Below are 19,855 nucleotides of genomic sequence, written 5' to 3'. Positions count from 1 at the left end.
TATTGTATAAGGGTGTGCACCCTAAAGCACAAACACACACGCCGCGTATATATATAAATATATATATATATATATATACACAAAGATATATATACACACACACACGCATATACTGCTGTGTGTGAGGGTGCTGTGTGTGTGTGTGTATAGGTGCTATGTGTGCGGGCACTGTGTGTGTGTAAGGGCGTTGTGTGCGAGGGTGCAGTGTGTGTGTGGGCGCTGTGTGTGTATGTGAAGGTGCTGTGTGTGTGCAGGCGATGTGTGTGTATCTGTGTGAAGGTGCTGTGTGTGTAAGGGCGCTGTTTGTGTAAGGGCGCTGTGTGGGTAAGGGCGCTGTATGTGTGTGTAAGGGTGCTGTATGTGTGTGTAAGAGTGCTGTATGTGTGTGGAAGAGTGCTGTATGTGTGTGTAAGGGTGCTGTTAGTGTGTGTGTGTGTGTGTGTGTGTGTGTGTAAGGGTGCTGTTAGTGTGTGTGTGTGTGTGTGTGTGTGTGTGTGTGTGTGTGTGTGTGCGTGTATGTGTAAGGGTGCTGTTAGTGTGAGGGTGATGTATGTGTGTGTGTGCTGTTTGTGTGTAATGTGTGGGGTGGGGGGGCTGTTTAGTTAATATCCCCCCTCCCTTCTTACCTTATGTAGGGAGGGGGGGCCATGCTGCTGCCATCCCTGGTGGTCCAGTGGAGAGTGAACTCTAGCCCCAGAGGGGAGATCTGAGCGCTGCCGCTGGCAAGAGCTCCCCAGGTCCTCTCCTGCCTCCCTCCCTGCCTGTGGTTAGGTGAGGGAGATCAAAGAGGCCCACAGAGGGAGGCACATAGCGCCTGCCGCGGGGATTAGGGTTTGCCCTGGCACACCCAGCCCACCTGGTGCGCACGCCTATGCCCTACATTGAAAAATGATATCCTTGAATATTCAGTTTTTGCAAGTATGCATCTAGTTGCTGTTTCAAAAGGCGAAACAAATCTCTAGACCATTCTCAGTTCAAATTTAAAATGCAGGTGACCTTGGATATTGATGGCAGATGGTGGTTTTAGATGGTATAAACGCTGTTGGGGAGGGAGGGGGGCAGGTTTTAAACATCCCACTTAAAATCATGGTTTCAACGAATGACCTAATGAGAATTCACATCCTATTAAAAACCATAACCCTGTAAATACATGTATTTGGGAGTCAAGAGCTACTAACACTATCTGAGCAGCATAAGGTCTACAGCTCCCCACAAATCCTGAACAGCATTTTCACTAAAGCTCCCCACACCTCCTATAGCACACACTACCTGAGCAGTAGGGATGTGCATGGGGAAAATTTTCGGTTCGGTTCAGCATTCCGAACTTCTGTTCGGTTCGGCAATTTCGTAATTTCGGAACTTTGGGACTTCTCTTACAGCCACTTAGTAGATAACTCCCCAATCCCCATGGTGTTAGGGAGTTATCTACCAAAAGGCTGAAAGACCTAAAAATTACTTAGTATTAGAAAATGTTGCCCCTACTCGCTATACCATTAAAAAAAAAAAAAAAAGGGGGCAAAGCCTCCAAAGCCCCCACCCATGCTGAGCGAGTGGGATCTTTTAAAATAAAGGGGACCTATTGTCCCCCCTGGCCCTAACCCCTGAGCAGCCACAAAAAAGGGCCTAAATCAGAAAAACAGGGAGGGGGGGACCTATTGTCCTCCCCTCCGGCCCGCACCCATGAGGTTGGGGCCCTAAAATAAAAAAGGGGTTGTAACGGATCACCTGGCACCCTGACTGGGTACCTCCGTTGAAGGAGGCTCATAGCGCTTACAGAGGGCTCCAAGCACTCCCGCTGACACCATAACCACCGTAGACTCCTTCCGAGAGCAAGACAGGAACAAGCTCTAAAACTTTATTTTCCTTGGGACTAGCCCATCATTACATTAATTACATTAACATTGCTGTGAAAACTCAATAACATTACAAACAGTCAAATCATAGCAGGCAACATACAGTGACTTATTATAACACAATGGCATATTTTTAAAGAGGTGGGGGAGACAATAATTAACAGAAAATATCTCACATTCCTGCAGAATTAGCAATATGCAAATCTACTCGAATATGCAAATTAACTAGTCTTGCTATTCAGGTAGTGCATATTGCGGTTGCTACCAACAGAGGGCACTAGACAAGCTCCATAGCCAAATCCACCTAGTTGGTAGCAAACCTCAGCAGTACAGGAGAGCAGGCAATACATCACAGGGGCCATAGTCACATGGCAGGAGGCTGGCAATCAGTCTTCTCCAATGCCCAGTGGCAAGGCTGGTTCCGCCCCGAGTGGTGGGGGGTGGGGGCCCTAAAGTAAAATAATGGGGGGACCTATTGTCCTCCACCCGGCCCCCAACCCTGAGCGGCATGTGGGGGCCCTAAATTAGAATAAGGGGGGGACCTATAGTCCTCCCCCCTGTCCCCACCCCTGAGCAGTGGGTGGGGACCCTAAATACCAATAAGGGGGACCTATAGTCTTTCCCCCAGACTCCCACCCTTGAGCGGTGGGTGGGGGCTCTAAATACATACAAGGGGGGACCTATTGTCCTCCCCCCTGGTCCCCACCCCTGAGTCACCTGGGGCGGGTTATAAAAATATTACCCCCCACAGGTGACTAGGGGTCCTCAAACAATTATTTAACCCCTACCTACCTCCCTCACCCTAAAAATAGTGAGGGGGGACCATTAACTAGGTAGCTAAAAAAAATACCATTTGATGTCTTATTTTTTCTAACATCCTCTTTTTTCAGCCCCAAAAAAGGTCAAATAAAAATCCATAATGACCGGCAAACTTTGAAGAAAAAAAAACAGAGCGCAAAAAATATAATCCATCATCACCCATGGAGGGCTCTGCGCAGACTGAGCTCTACAGGGCGGGGAAGGATTATAAAGCCTTGCCCCACCCTGCATTTAGGCTCAGAGCACTATGGTTGGTTGGTTTAAGCCATCCAATCAGAGTGATCTGACAGGTAAATTAAGAGACTGACAATTAAATCTCTACATTTACCTGTCACAGCACTCTGATTGGTTAGCTTAAAATCCAGCCAATCAGAGTGCTCTGTGTCATTTTGCACAGCGTAGGAAAGTTCTTTGGAATTTTCCCACGCTGTGTAATTTGACTCATAACAACACTGATTGGTTAATTGAAAGTAACCAATCAAAGAGTTATGACTCACTGCTCACTGTTTACAAGACATGCCCCTACTTGCGGTATAGCGAGTAGGGGCATAATTTACTCTTACTAAGTAATATTTACTCAGTATCAGTAAATTTGGCTGAAAGACCAATTTAGGTATTTCAGCCTTTTAGTAGATAGCTCTCTAATACCGTGGGAACTTATTCATTCCTGTCATTCCATTGACTAGCTAAGTAACTTACATTTTATATGAATGTGTGTTACTTGATTGTTGTAAGTGTTGCAAATGCTTACAGCTGAATCCTGGCTTTTTTTGTATACTTTTTATTTAAACGTATACAGTGTAACATTTTTAATTCTTCCACTGGGTAGGTATATTAGTACTTTGGCAAAACTGTGCTTCGACACTTCGGAACTTCGGAACTTCGGAACTTCGGAACTTCGGAACTTCGGAACTTCGGAACTTCGACACTTCGGAACTTCGACACTTCGGAACTTCGACACTTCGGAACTTCGACACTTCGGAACTTCGACACTTCGGAACTTCGACACTTCGGAACTTCGACACTTCGGAACTTCGACTCTTCGGAACTTCGACTCTTCGGAACTTCGACTCTTCGGAACTTCGACTCTTCGGAACTTCGACTCTTCGGAACTTCGACTCTTCGGAACTTCGACACTTCAGAACTTCGACACTTCGAAAATTCAGCAATTTCAGAACTTCGGGACTTTGGCAATTCAGCTATTAGGACATTCGGAAGTATCCAAATGTCCGAATTGCCCAGAATGAAACAAATTGCACATGTCTACTAAGCAGCACACGCACTGCAGCTCCCCACACCTCCTATAACACACTACCTGAGCAGCAAAATCACTGCAGCTCCCCACACCTCATATAATACACACTACCTGAGCAGCACAATCACTGCAGCTCCCCACGCCCCCTATAACACATACTACCTGAGCAGCACACGCACTGCAGCTCCCCACACCTTCTATAACCCACACTTCCCAAGCAGCACATTCACTGCAGCTCCTCACAGCTCCTATAACACACACTACCTGAGCAGCATTGTCACTGAAGCTCCCCACACCTCCTAAAACCCTCACAATCTAAGCAGCACACTCACTGCAGCTCCCCACACCTCTAAGAAAACAATACCTGAGCAGAACATTCACTGCAGCTCCCCACACCTCCTATAACTCACACTACCTGAGCAGCACACTCACTGCAGCTCCCCACACCTTCTATAAAATGCACTACCTGAGCAGAACACTCACTGCAGCTCCCCACACCTCCTATAACCCACACCACCTGAGCAGCACTCTCACTGGAGCTCCCCACACCTCCAGTAACCAACACTACCTGAGCAGCACACACACTGCAGCTCCTCACACCTCCTATAACACACAATACCTGAGCAGCACACTCACTGCAGCTCCCCACACCTCATATAACACACACTACATGAGCAGCACCCTCACTGCAGCTCTCCACACCATCTACAACACACTACCTGAGCAGAACGCTTACTGCAGCTCACCAAACCTCCTATAACACAAACTACCTGAGCAGCATGCTCACTGAAGCTTCCCACACCTCCTATAACCCACACTACCCAAGCAGCATGTTCACTGCAGCTCCCCACACCTCCTATAACACACACTACTTGAGCAGCATTCTTACTAAAGCTCCCCACACCTTATATAACCCACACTACCAAAGAAGCACGTTCACTGCAGCTCCCCACACCTCCTATAATGCACACTACCTGAGCAGCATTGCCACTGAAGCTCCCACACCTCCTATAACCCACACAATCTATGCAGCACACTCACTGCAGCTCCCCACACCTCTTATAACACACACTACCTGAGCAGCACACTCACTGAAGGTCCCCACACCTCCTATAACCCACACTACCTGAGCAGCACTCACTGCAGCTCCCCTCACCTCCTATAACCCACACTACTTGAGCAACACACGCATTGCAGTTCCCCACACCTCTTATAACACACACTACCTGAGCAGAACATTCACTGCAGCTCCCCACACCTCCTATAACACACACTACTTGAGCAGCATTCTTACTAAAGCTCCCCACACCTTATATAACCCACACTACCAAAGCAGCACGTTCACTGCAGCTCCCCACACGTCCTATAAAGCACACTACCTGAGCAGCATTGCCACTGAAGCTCCCACACCTCCTATAACCCACACAATCTATGCAGCACACTCACTGCAGCTCCCCACACCTCCTATAACTCACACTACCTGAGCAGCACACTCACTGAAGCTCCCCACACCTCCTATAACCCACACTACTTGAGCAACACACGCATTGCAGTTCCCCACACCTCTTATAACACACACTACCTGAGCAGCACACTCACTGAAGCTCCCCACACCTCCTATAACCCACACTACCTGAGCAACACACGCATTGCAGTTCCCCACACCTCTTATAACACACACTACCTGAGCAGAACATTCACTGCAGCTCCCCACACCTCCTATAACTCACACTACCTGAGCAGCACACTCACTGAAGCTCCCCACACCTCCTATAACCCACACTACCTGAGCAGCACTCTCACTGCAGCTCCCCACACTTCCTATAACCCACACTACCTGAGCAACACACGCACTGGAGTTCCCCACACCTCTTATAACACACACTACCTGAGCAGAACATTCACTGCAGCTCCTCACACCTCCTATAACACACATTACCTGAGCAGCGCACTCATTGAAGCTCCCCACACCTCCTATAACCCACTCTACCTGAGCAGCACTCTCACTGCAGCTCCCCACACCTCCTATGACCCACACATCCTGAGCAGAACATTCACTGCAGCTCCCCACACCTCCCATAGCACACACTACCTGAGCAGCACACTCACTGAAGCTCCCCACACCTCCTATAACCCACAACATCTAAGCAGCACACTCACTGCAGCTCCCCACGCCTCCTATAACACACACTACCTGAGCATCACGCTCACTGCATCTCCCCACACCTCCTATAACACACACTACCTGAGCAGCACACTCACTGAAGCTCCCCACACCTCCTATGACCCACACTACCTGAGCAGCACACTCACTGCAGCTCCCCACACCTCCCATAACCCACACTACCTGAGCAGCACACTCACTGCAGCTCCCCACACCTCTTATAACACACACTACCTGAGCAGAACATTCACTGCAGCTCCTCACACCTCCTATAACACACATTACCTGAGCAGCGCACTCATTGAAGCTCCCCACATCTCCTATAACCCACTCTACCTGAGCAGCATGCTCACTTCAGCTCCCCACACCTCCCATAACACGCACTACCTGAGCAGAACACTCACTGCAGCTCCCCACACCTCCTATAACACACACTACCTGAGCAGGACACTTACTGCAGCTTCCCACACCTCCTATAACCCACACTACCTGAGCAGCACACTCACTGCAGCTCTCCACACCTCCTATAACCCACACTACCTGAGCAGCACACTCACTGCAGCTCCCCACACCTACTATAACACACACTACCTGAGCAGCACGCTCACTGCAGTTTCCCTCACCGCATATTCCAGGCTTTCCCAAACTCCGATCCTCCAGATGTTGCTGAACTACAACTCCCATGATTCTATGAATGAAATAGATAAGTTGAGAATAATGTGAGTTGTAGTTAAGCAACATCTTGAGTTCTGGAGTTTGGGGAAGGTTGTCCTATACACACACTACCTGAGCAACAAGCTCACTGCAGCTCTCCACACCTCCTATAGCACACAGTACCTGAACAGCACACTCACTGCAGCTCTCCACACCACCTATAACACACACTATCTGAGCAGCACACTCACTGCAGCTCCCCACACCTCCTATGACCCACACAACCTGAGCAGAACATTCACTGCAGCTCGCCACACCTCCCATAGCACACACTACCTGAGCAGCACACTCACTGAAGCTCCCCACACCTCCTATAACCCACAACATCTAAGCAGCACACTCACTGCAGCTCCCCACGCCTCCTATAACACACACTACCTGAGCATCACGCTCACTGCATCTCCCCACACCTCCTATAACACACACTACCTGAGCACCACACTCACTGAAGCTCCCCACACCTCCTATGACCCACACTACCTGAGCAGCACACTCACTGCAGCTCCCCACACCTCCCATAACCCACACTACCTGAGCAGCACACTCACTGCAGCTCCCCACACCTACTATAACACACACTACCTGAGCAGCACACTCACTGCAGCTCCCCACACCACCTATAACACACACTGAGCAGCACACTCACTGCAGCTCCCCACACCTCCTATAACACACACTACCTGAGCAGCACACTCACTGCAGCTCCCCACACCTCTTATAACCCACACTACCTGAGCAGCACACTCACTGCAGCTCCCCACACCTCCTATAATACACACTACCTGAGCAGCACAATCACTGCAGCTCCCCACACCTCCTATAATACACACTACCTGAGCAGAACATTCACTGCAGCTCCCCACACCTCCCATAGCACACACTACCTGAGCAGCACACTCACTGAAGCTCCCCACACCTCCTATAACCCACAACATCTAAGCAGCACACTCACTGCAGCTCCCCACGCCTCCTATAACACACACTACCTGAGCATCACGCTCACTGCATCTCCCCACACCTCCTATAACACACACTACCTGAGCAGCACGCTCGCTGCAGCTCCCCACACCTCCTATAACACACACTACCTGAGCAGCACACTCACTGCAGCTCCCCACACCTCCTATAACACACACTACCTGAGCAGCACACTCACTGCAGCTCCCCACACCTCCTATGACCCACACTACCTGAGCAGCACACTCACTGCAGCTCCCCACACCTCCTATAATACACACTACCTGAGCAGCACAATCACTGCAGCTCCCTACACCTCCTATGACCCACACTACCTGAGCAGCACACTCACTGCAGCACTTCACACCTCCTGTAACACCTCCTTTGGAAACTGGTCAAACTCCTTCACAAAAAGAGCTCCACAATAATGAGTTTAAAGTCCTTGGCAATATGTGCAACACGCAGTGTGTAATTAAAACAGCTGCAAGTTGTTGTTACTTACTGTTTATTGTAGGTGTTTAAATATAGAATTGTGTACCCGTGCATGCACTCTGTAACATACTTAAGCCTTGATTTATTATTATTAAGATATGTTTTTCATTATTCCTTTTAAAAGTTTATCCAAAAAATACCCAATCATTTGGAAAACGTATCTAAAAATTTGACACTGAGGCCGTAAAAAGTGAAATATCAGTGTTTGCTTCTAAAATGTCCCTTTCATATTAGGTGTTGTTCTCAGTAATGGGGAACGCTGGAAACAGCTACGCCGGTTCACATTGATGACCCTGAGAAACTTTGGAATGGGAAAGAGGAGTATTGAAGAGCGAATACAGGAAGAGGCACAGTTTTTGGTGGAAGAACTCAGATCTAAGAAAAGTAAGAATAATGTTGATATTTAAACATTGCAGCAATTTCTCTTCAGAAATCCGAAAATATTTGTGTGAGAACATTTAAATTGTGAGCTCAGTAGGTAGTTAATTTTTGTGATTGGTTAAAGGTATAAATGTTATTCTTATACCTTTTTGTGATGATTATGCTACTCGGAGGCAGTACAGGTACAGGTAGTTTCTTCCAAAGAAAAAAGGTTACCTGAGCTCTCTCCCAAATTCCTATGTATATTTAAACAAATGGAGGTTATTTAGTTACTCCAATGTCCATTGGAGGGTATGCCCACCTGCCACGTCAAGGCAAACCTCTCAGGTAGGTCCTACACTGACCTTTCACCTTGCTTCCTTGAGCTTCTGGCAAAGATATCTCTAATGAGACAGAGAGGAGTATTTTTTTATATACACCCCTACATGATGATTAACCCTTAGTAGGGTTAGTTAGTTACTTCAATAGATATTTTCTTCTCTTTTCTTTCTGATACAGGTTCCCCGATCAATCCCACCAATATCTTTGTTCAGGCCATTGCAAATGTCATCTGCTCGGTGGTCTTTGGAAATCGATTTGAATATGAAGATCTGAAATTTCTGAAGCTCCTCAATATGTTTAATGAGACGTTTAAACACATGAGTTCCACCTGGGGGCAGGTAAAGAGTGCATATAGGATAACCTAACAGAGATTGTGTGAATCTAGGTGTGGACATTAAGTACAATTTTTATATTTCTCCTAACATAACTTCTGCCAAAATACTTCATTTTTTGTTCTCTTCCAAAGGACCTTGCAATAAATAGGCCCACACAAAATGTATTTTCAGTTCCTGGGTCTATGTACTCACATATCTGAGAGCAACTAAAAATAGGCTGTTTTAAGCATATACACTTGTACAGTCATAGAAACGTGTATACACTTACTCTTTTTTTTTTTCTAATTTGAAGCTTGTGAACTTTGCCTTGAAGGACATTTCTTATATATCTAGTAATGCTTAAGATGGTCTCATACTGACTGTATTGTAGATGCATGATATGATTCCAGAAATCATGAACCACGTACCTGGACCTCATCAGAAAGTGGACAAACTTCTAAATAATTTGCTGCAATTTGTTTCTGAACGTGTGAAGACAAACCAGGAAACCTTGGACCCATCTTCTCCAAGAGATTACATAGACTGCTTCCTTATTAAAATGAACCAGGTATGTAGGGCCTTCATGGGAGTGCAGATGATTCCTAAATCACCTGTTAAACAAGTCATACGGGCTTAAATAGATACAAAGTATCAGATTAGTGAACTGCAACCCAAGAGTGATATTGGTGCTTCTGATCTGTGAATTATGATGCAATATATCTAAGGTACAACAGCAAAAACACACAATTATTCCCCTGCAAATCAAACCAAAAATAAATATCAATTAGAAGAATTAGAAGACTTGCTGACCCACTTACTGACAAAGTATCAATCTGCTGAGTGCGAGTGGGAATGTTTGAATTTGAAAAGTAGCAGTAATTGTATTATTTCAAAATAGCAGATGTAACTATATAAGTACAAGTTATAGAATATTCCTATTTTTAATTAATTTTACAGCACAATGAACGCTGCCATTTGTCAATAGTCACCTGTTCACTAACTGTTTGAATTTTAGCTTCATTCTGATTGGTGGGAAACACATAGAAGAACCATCAGAATATAAACTTTTGATGTCAGATGAGTCAGTTAATTTGTTACCTCCTAGCCCTATGTTTGGGGCTTTCATCGCACACTTCTTCTAAGATGTTTGAAGCAGATTAGATATGTTTAAATATAATGTAATTAAATGTACTTCGCATTTGATATTTCATAGGAAAGATGTTTTTATAAAGGTTATAATGACTGTTTGGCATAACAAGAAGAAAGGAATGGTCGAAATAACTTCAAATTCCACAATGTTTTTCCAGCCTTGTGGCAAAACTATCAAAGATGAGAGTGTAACGGCATAAAAAGGGGTTAAAGGCCGTTTAGGAAATATTCCATTCCAGATATACAGGCAGCTACTGTAGACACCAATCCACCGAACTGGAGAAGCATAGGAATGCTCTCAAACATACGAATGCTGTAAACAGCCGAATAGGAAAAACCATACGAATAGGTTGGTCTCGTCACAGAGTTTTGCACATCCTTAATGTGATAAATACATATTAAATATAGATAATGGTCATGGGTTCCTACTCCCTTTTATAAGCGGGAAAACTGAAAGTATTGTAGACTAGGAGAGGAAGTACAGAAATTTAGAAGTGGCAAAAGGGAGGCTTGGAGGTTTTGAATTAAAAAAACAACAAAAAGAGACAGATTTCTTGCACGATGCTCCGAATATTATATTTTTAAACCAGCAGGCAACAAGACATCCAATGAAACATTCATCTAAATATGGACCTGATTTTATATTTCTGTACACGCTTTTCAAATTACTTAATATTTTGAAAGTTGATTTATTTTTTGAATTATTGATATATTTTCTATATATGATATATTTTTATGGTTAAAAAAAAATATTAAATATTAAATCATTTGATTTTAAATATCAAAACAAGGCCAATATGTTTATATGAATCTTATTTAGGGCATAATATAGAAGAAAAAAAAGTAGGTTTATTGCTTCTAACACTCTTCAAATTTCACACTTTTTACAGGATAACAAAAATGATTTCTCTGCGTTTGATATGAACAACTTGCTGCTCAGTGTACTTAACTTGTTCTTTGCTGGAACAGAGACAGTCAGCAGCACACTTAGACATGGATTCCTCGTCCTTGTAAAGTATCCTGAGATACAAGGTGTGTGTGGGTAGATTGATGGAGAGTGGTAGGTAGGTGGATTGATGGTGGATGAATTGGTAGGTGTCTGGGCGAGGGGGTTGGGTGGATGAATGGATGTTCAGTCAGACAGATGTGGTGCCCATCAGAAAATGCAAATAGAACAAAGTTGAACTAGAATTGAGTCATTGCAAGTAAGCATTGTTAAGATCATACTAGAGGTAGTACTGGGTTTGTGAATAATATGTGAAAAAGGTTAGGATGTATTTAAAAATGTGTGTAGATTGTAGTAGAATTGGGTTGGAGATCATCATTGTTGGTAAGAAGAAGGTTGAAGAATTTAAGTTGTGAAATCAATAAAATGTGGATTCATTCTTGACCTGTATTTTAATTAAAGCATTCTATCAGACTTACACGATCCAGAGTGTTGGAGAAACCATAATCATCTCTCCTATTCTTTTTGAAAAATTAAACTATTTTTATAAAAAGTAGAAGCAACAAAATTATCAGATACCAAAACATAATGTATATAAAACACAATAAGAATGTATAATTTTATAGTCTCTAATCAAATGCTAGAATTGCAATGTTTTAAAATAAAAAAAATACTTTTTATATAAATTATTGAAAAAATCAGATGACTGAAAGAAATGTAATTTGTTTTAGTATAAGGTGCTCTGGGGTGTGTGTGTTTTGTTATTTATATTTTATTTTGTCTCCCTGCCCCCCCTTTCATTTAAATACACAATGTTATTTCTACATTCCTGTATTCAAGCCAAACAATTTAGATTATTATATCTTAATGTACAGAAGCAGTTCTTCTAAGGCATTCTAGAAATATTCATTACAAGGGCAATTTGTAGGCTGTTTATTATTAAAATGCATTTCAGGTCAAAGTACTATATCTGCATTATTCTTCAACGGCAATGAATCAATTCCTTTTTTGTTTGTCAGCCAAGCTACATGAAGAAATTGATCGAGTCATTGGGCAGAACAGGTGTCCAAACATTGAGGATCGAGGCAAGATGCCCTATACGGATGCCGTGATCCATGAGATCCAAAGATTCAGTGACGTTTTACCTCTTAATGTTGCTCACTCAGTTATAAAAGACACACATTTCCATGGATACACCATTCCCAAGGTTAGAATAAACTACTTAAATAGCCATTCAAGGCACCATCACCCCTTCATATTATTCTAGTGTTTTTTATGAAAGGGGTTTGTTTTAGGCATGTGCATGGGGAACATTTTCGATTCAGTTCGGCATTCCGAAATTCGGGTCTTTTGCAATTTGGGACTTCGGCAACTTCAGCAACTTTGGAACTTCGGCACTTTGACACTTTGGAACTTCGGCAACTTGGTAACTTCTGAATTTTGGAACTTCAGCATTTCTGAATTTCGGGACTTCGGCACTTCGGGACTTCTCTTGCAGCCACTTAGTAGATAACTCCCTAATTCCCACTGTATTAGGGAGTTTTCTACCAAAAGGCTGAAAGATCTAAATTGGTCTTTCAGACAAATTTACTAATACTTAATCCACTACCAGTCAGAGTGTTATGAGTGAAATTACACAGCATGGGAAAATTCCAAAGAACTTTCCCACGCTGTGTAAAATTACATAGAGCACTCTGATTGGTGGATTTCAAGTCAACCAATCAGAGTGCTGTGACAGGTAAATGTAGAGACTGACCTGTCAGTCTCTTCATTTTCCTGTCAGAGCACTCTGGTTATATGGATTAAACCCACCAATCAGAGTGCTCTGAGCCTAATTGCAGGGTGGGGCAAGGCTTTATAAGCCTCCCCCCACCCTGCAGAGCTCAATCTGCGTGGAGCCCTCCATGAGTGAAGATGCATTATTTTTTTGGGCGCTCGTTTTTTTTTTATTATGGATTTTTTACAGGTACTTAGTTAATGGCCTCCCCTCATTATTTTTAGGATGAAGGGGGTAGGTAGGGCTTAGTATTTTTCTGGGATGGGGGTGACTAGGGGTTTGGGGACCCCTAGTCACCTGGGGGGTAACATTTATTTTAGGGCCCCCACCACTGAGCGGCGGGTCCCCCCCCTTATTAGTATTTAGGGCCTGGTGGGAGAACATTAGGTCCCCACCCTAACTCTAATTTAGGGCTCCCACCAACCACTCAGGGGTAGGGGCCAGGGGGGAAGACCCTAATTCTAATTTAGGACCCCCACCCACCACTCAGGGGTGGGGGCCAAGGGGGAGGACATTAGGTCCCCCCCTTATTCTAATTTAGGGCAACCACTCAGGGGTGGGGGCCAGTGGGGAGGACATTAGGTCCAGCCTTATTAGTATTTAGGGCCCCCACCCACCGCTCAGGGGTGGGGGCCAGGGGAGAGGACATTAGGTCCCCCACTTATTCTAATTTTGGGCCCCCACCCACCGCTCAGGTCCCCCCCCCTTATTTTACTGTAGGACCCCCACCCGCCTTTCAGGAGTGGGGCTCATGGGGGCAATAGGTCCCCCCTTCAGGTGAGAAGCCCCTACTTGCGCAGCATGGGTGGGGGCTCATTAGGGGGGACCTTTTTATTTTTTTAAAGTGAGCAGCCATAGGCTGCTCTCTGTTTAATAGACATGCTCCTACTCGCGGTAATTTTTACTTAGTATTAATAAATTTGGCTGAAAGACCAATTTAGGTCTTTCAGCCTTTTAGTAGATAGCTCCCTAATATCGTGGGAATTAGGGAGTTATCTACTTATTCATTCCTGTCATTACATTGACAGGCTAAGTAACTTGCATTTTATATGAATGTATGTTACTTGATTGTTGTACGTGTTGCAAATGCTTACAGCTGAATCCTGGCTATGTTTGTATACTTTTTATTTAAAACTGTATACAGTGTAACATTCTTCATTCTTCCACTGGGTAAGTATATTAGTTCTTAGGCAATACTGTGCTTCGGAACTTCGGAATTTCGGCACTTCGGCACTTCAACACTTCGGAACTTTGGCAACTTCGGAACTTCTGGACTTCAGCACTTCGGAACTTCGGAACTTCGGCACTTCGACACTTCGGCACTTCGACACTTCGGCACTTCGACACTTCGGCACTTCGACACTTCGGCACTTCGACACTTCGGCACTTTCGACACTTCGGCACTTCGACACTTCGACACTTCGACACTTCGGCACTTCGGCACTTCGACACTTCGGCACTTCGGCACTTCGACACTTCGGAAATTAGGTAATTTCGGAACTTCGGGACCTCGACAATTCAGCAATTCGGTAATTAATCTATTCGGACATTCGGAAGTACCCGAATGTCCGAATTGCCCGAAATTCATCCGAATTCACATGCGGACCAAAACGAATTGCACATGTCTAGTTTGTTTGCCTCTAGGTTTTTTATGTGTTCAAACAGTTGGGTAAAAATTGAGGTTCTCTTGGAATTCAAAGCCTTTGATTTTTCTGAGCTGACGTGAAAGTTTTATAACTTGTAAAAAAATCTATCCACATTTGAACGGTTGTGAATCAGCAATCAGTCATTACCACACACTTGGATGGATATGGTTCTAGAGTGTCCTTTGCATGCTAATGGGTCTGACTGTTCTAGGTCTGAGTATTTTTGGACTGTGTTTAAGAAATACTACAACCTACTCCTTTTTATATACGTCTTATATTTGAGCACCAATCTTAGTAGAGCAGTTGGTGGGAATATCACATTAGTCTATACTGAGATTTCTTCCCTTAGAATTTTGCCACAGAACTACTATATATAGGTAACTCCGTAATGTGATTGATGGTAAAAAGGTAAAACACTATCATTCAAACACTGAATTGGGCTGCTTTGAAACTTTTTGAAGATCTCCTACTGAGATTCTGAATTCAGCTATGAAATTAGATTAAATGGGCCGAATGGTTCTTATCTTCCATCACATTATATGTTTCTGTGTTTCTCTGCTAAAGTTTATAAATATATTACAACACAGGATCAATTAAAATTATTCCCATTGCTTAAGTGATTCCTAATTTCAAAATCGGGTGATAGTGTAACTAAGGCCAATTTCACATCCAGTACGGAGGACACAGTGTGACATGAAACACGTGTTGTTAAGTCTAAATATTTTATCTAAGGAAAATGCATTTCAAACATATATATATATATATATATATATATATATATATATATATATATATATATATATATATATATATATCTGGACATACAGGTGAAACATACCATATACCCAATATATTATCTGATATATAAACTGCAGGTTTCTCGTTGGCTTTTGATGCTGCGTGTGTACACATATGCTGAAGCTCTTTGTCTACAGATGTAATTGTTTGTATTTTCACAGCTTTCACTAAGGTGAATTTAAAATGAATTTCTAATTTAAAGGAACACTATAAAGGTGTATCCCTAACGCTATAACGTTTACTTTACCGCTACCTTCCTCCAAGTCCATGAAAAGGTAGAAAGGATTGATTGACCTCACTGTGCAATCAGATGGACTCTGAAGAATTACTGCAATTGTTCACAGACAATGCTTCTCTTTATTTCATTTTCCTTGATATTCTTACAAACACTGTGATACTATAATAAGCCTGAATTTTGGATTTTTAGTTAATAAATGTTCTGATTTCTCCTCCAAAGGGCACTGATGTTTACCCACTGCTCTGCTCTGTTCTCCGAGATCCTACTCAATTTGCCACCCCAGACAAGTTTAACCCGGGACATTTTCTGGATGACAATGGCTGTTTCAAAAAGAGTGATGCATTTATGCCATTTTCCACAGGTAACATAATCTAAGATTCCTTCAGAAATTCAGAATTAAGTACAGTAACTATAGCTCTACAGTTCTGGTTAACTCACGTCCAATTCTCTCAGCCATGCAAGTAATGCCATCACGTTGGACAAAATTTACATTATCAATGAGCAAATATTATCAATAGAGCAAATATCTAAATATAAAAAAAAATTCAAAATAAAATCAACATTTAGCGACAGTCCCATATCCATAAATCATCTTTTTTTTACCTTCAATCATCACTTAATTTTTTATTTATTTTTAAAATTGTGCCCTTTACAGGGGATGTGTGTATCTCCAAATAATGATCACAAGTGTGTTGAGCTGCTATTAAATTACTTTTGCACATACTTATATATACCCCTTGCATTTATACACTTTAGCGCTCCACTACAAGAGTGTCTTTTACCATTAGAAAGAATCCTGAACTGAAAATGTCCATTTAGTTTGTCTGTAATTCTAGTACTTTTAAGTGTGGAATTAAGCTAAACACCTTATCATTCCAAACGTATCCAAATTCATCCAAAAATGCAGTTTAACATCTCAAACATGTTTTCACCGCTCTTGATAAAGGCGCCACATAGCGCCGAAACGCGCGTCGAGCTAGACGCTGGGTTTAGGGTTTATATACACCACTTTGGGTCTCTTTTTTAGCCATCGATATGAATAACAGCTGATACTAGATTTAGGGCTGTACTCTGCCCGGTGTGCATGCCGAATAGCAGTAGTAAGGCTTTGAGTTATTAGCTTATTAGCCTCTTAGGGATTTGTCTCTCAGAGACTCCTCTGCCTAGCCTCCTATTGGACTTTGAATAAGTCAGGCGATAACCCAAGGGTTTGGTACTCCACTCTGCTGGTCTATTGGGCTAGTAATCAGGAATTACCCTATACTAGTCTGTTATTGAATATCTTTCTCTCTAGATATGGCTATTAAGCACTCTGAGAATACGATACAGTTAGGAGTTTAGTCACTCTACCTCCTACACTCTAATATAAGAGGAGGTGCTCTAGCCTCTGCACAAGTGGAGCCTGCCTATCTATCTGAACTTAAACTTGGGGGACATTCAGAGGCAGTTCTAAATTGTACTTTTTATTTTATTTTCTACTTTATTTTTAGTTTCACCTATACATGTATACCTTATAGTAGGGGTCACCTACTGGATGTTTTTCCCAGACAACTATATAGGTGATATCTCTACCATTATCGTTATCCCTACTAGGAGGGCAGCTCATACCACTGGTCTGCCTCTCCTATGATCTATATAGGTGACTGCGGCATGCTTCTGGGCTGTGCTAACTAGGAAGAGCCCTATTTACGTATATGGGCATCCTTTCCTGTTCATACAATTGCTAGACCCCGCTAACTCCTATTTTGCTATATTTAGCCTCTAGGCTATTGCATGGTCCCCCTATAATATACTTTACATATAGTGTATTATATCTGAGGGGCACACCCATGGGACCTTAACTTATGATTGAGACCAAGTGTGTAGCACGTTTTTTCACACACACCCTTTTTTTTGCACAGTTTGTCTTGCACTTTCTTGGGTTACCATATTGGTTTTTAGTACATTAATTTCCTAATAAAGATTTTTTTTTTTTTTTTTTTCGCTTACTTCATCTATTCAGCCATGGGACTTTAGTCAGTTATTTACCCTCCTATATGGGCACACCCTCTGCTAGTGGTCTTTGGAAGCTGGACCCTTGCTCTCCCTTCCATCTACCCTAACATTTGGGATTCTTTTTCCTCCAGTCTATATCGTTCTGGGTCATACCCATGTCTGTTGCCCATTTAGTCCGTTTGACTTCAGGGTTAGTTTGTTCTAACTCTGTAGTCTTTCCTTTTCTTATATTTACTTAACATCTCAAACAATCTCCAAGTCTAATAACTTATATAATATTTTCTCCCAATTAAAAATAAAATGCTTGAGTCAAAAATAATATTACCAAAAAAACAAGTCAACAATATGACTACTAAAAGCAGCACCTTATAGGTGTAATACCTCAAGAAACAAAATAAGTCAAAAATAAAAAAAAACATGAAAGTTTCAGGACAATATTACGACTCCAGAAGAGACAGTGAAGACATTGTTCCTGCAGTATTTTATGGTAAAGGACTTATAATTATTATAATATTATAATATTAATTTGCAATGATTTGTGAGGAGAGATACATGGCAGTAATGGGAATGGAGCTTGGAAGCCAATTATAATAGATTGTTTAACTTTGTCTTGGTACGTAATAATTTAGTGACTTATTAATTTGTTTTGTTAGTTTTGATTAATTAAATAATTTAATCGAGAACTGGGTGTAAGCCTGTTAGCAGAAGCAGTTTTACCCTAGTTAATGAGTTACTTGTATGATGTTTGTCTGTTATACAGTACTACCGACGACCAATATTTATAATTTCCTTGACTTGAAAAATGTATATAATTTAAAGAAAATAAAAATGTTTATAGTATTCAATTTGCCTAAAAAAATCCTAGCCAGTCATTCATCTATGGCCATCTGAGCCAAGAAATTGTTAAATTAAATAGTTTATTTTTATGACTATTTTTAAACATTTAAAGCAGATTAAACATTTATGTAAAATCTCGCCTGATGCAAGATTTGCTTTGTCAACCACAACGTTCTCCTATTTATTTTACAGGGAAGAGAATCTGTGCTGGAGAAGGTCTGGCTCGTATGGAGCTCTTCTTGTTTCTCACCAACATTCTTCAAAACTTTACACTCACCTCCTCAACGCGTTTCACTGATTCAGACATTAAACCTAAAATGACAGGATTTTCCAACATACCCATCACCTACCAGCTGTCATTTGTAGCACGTTAATTGGGTGTTGGGAAAACGAGATAATTACATTTACTTATGAATAGTTATGCAAGAAGAACGAGTATTCGATTTAACATGAAATCCACATCTATGCTGAGTTACTTAATCTAGAATTAAGATCACATCAAAAGAAATTCAGAGGTTTTTTTTTTTTTGTTTGTTTTTTAATTCTTTGTTTCTAATATTTTCAAAAACTCAACTTTAATATCCTAAGTCACAATTACTAACAGTTATATTTACTAAAGTGAGACCAGCCAAGAATTCAAAGTGAGTTTTAAATGTAAAGCAAAATAGCAGAACTGAAAATAGAATTGTTTTGGGTGATATTTACAATTTTGCTATTTTTCCCTAAGTTTTGAAATTTGTTTAGAATTCCTGGTAATTTTCATTTTAGTGAATAACTGTTACTGTTTCTACTAGTTACACGTATGGCTTTTTTTCGAGGGCATTCATTAAATCTGAAATGTGATGTGTTCACAGACTGAAAGCAATGAACGCACTGTGATTAAAATGGGAAATAAACAACCCCTCAACTGTAACTCCCATAACTCTCAACAAACCATTTCAAAGGTTTTATGAATTGCTCGCTCCTGTCCCAGACCACAATTGCAGTCCGACTAAACACTAAATAATTTAATATTTTGGAAAATTTTGGGGAGACAAATTATTAATATATAGATACACAAAAAGGTCAGCAATTAATGTTAATCAAAATGACAAAATTGTGTGTTTTTTTGGTATATTATATACCTATATGTATTTATGTACATATATATATATATATATATATATATATATATATATATATATATATATAAAATAGAA

The 19,855-nt window shown here is 41.9% G+C and overlaps 1 protein-coding gene across 1 annotated transcript in view; it reads left to right on the top strand.

The window, feature by feature from the left end:
• LOC134572296 (cytochrome P450 2G1-like) overlaps window positions 1-19,159 on the top strand; it is a 51,254-nt gene extending 32,095 nt beyond the window's left edge. Inside the window, exons 3-9 of the mRNA XM_063431177.1 lie at window positions 8,489-8,638; window positions 9,134-9,294; window positions 9,662-9,838; window positions 11,310-11,451; window positions 12,385-12,572; window positions 16,044-16,185; window positions 18,849-19,159. Coding sequence (XP_063287247.1) covers window positions 8,489-8,638; window positions 9,134-9,294; window positions 9,662-9,838; window positions 11,310-11,451; window positions 12,385-12,572; window positions 16,044-16,185; window positions 18,849-19,030 — 1,142 coding nt within the window. The 3' untranslated portion in view covers window positions 19,031-19,159. The remainder of the gene's footprint in view (window positions 1-8,488; window positions 8,639-9,133; window positions 9,295-9,661; window positions 9,839-11,309; window positions 11,452-12,384; window positions 12,573-16,043; window positions 16,186-18,848) is intronic.
• Window positions 19,160-19,855: the final 696 nt, after the last annotated feature.

The sequence above is a fragment of the Pelobates fuscus genome, chromosome 9 (genome assembly GCF_036172605.1).
Source record: "Pelobates fuscus isolate aPelFus1 chromosome 9, aPelFus1.pri, whole genome shotgun sequence".
Taxonomy (NCBI): Eukaryota; Metazoa; Chordata; class Amphibia; order Anura; family Pelobatidae; genus Pelobates; species Pelobates fuscus.
The sequence above is the reverse complement of the archived record's forward strand: the minus strand, read 5'-3'. Positions and strand labels throughout refer to the sequence as shown.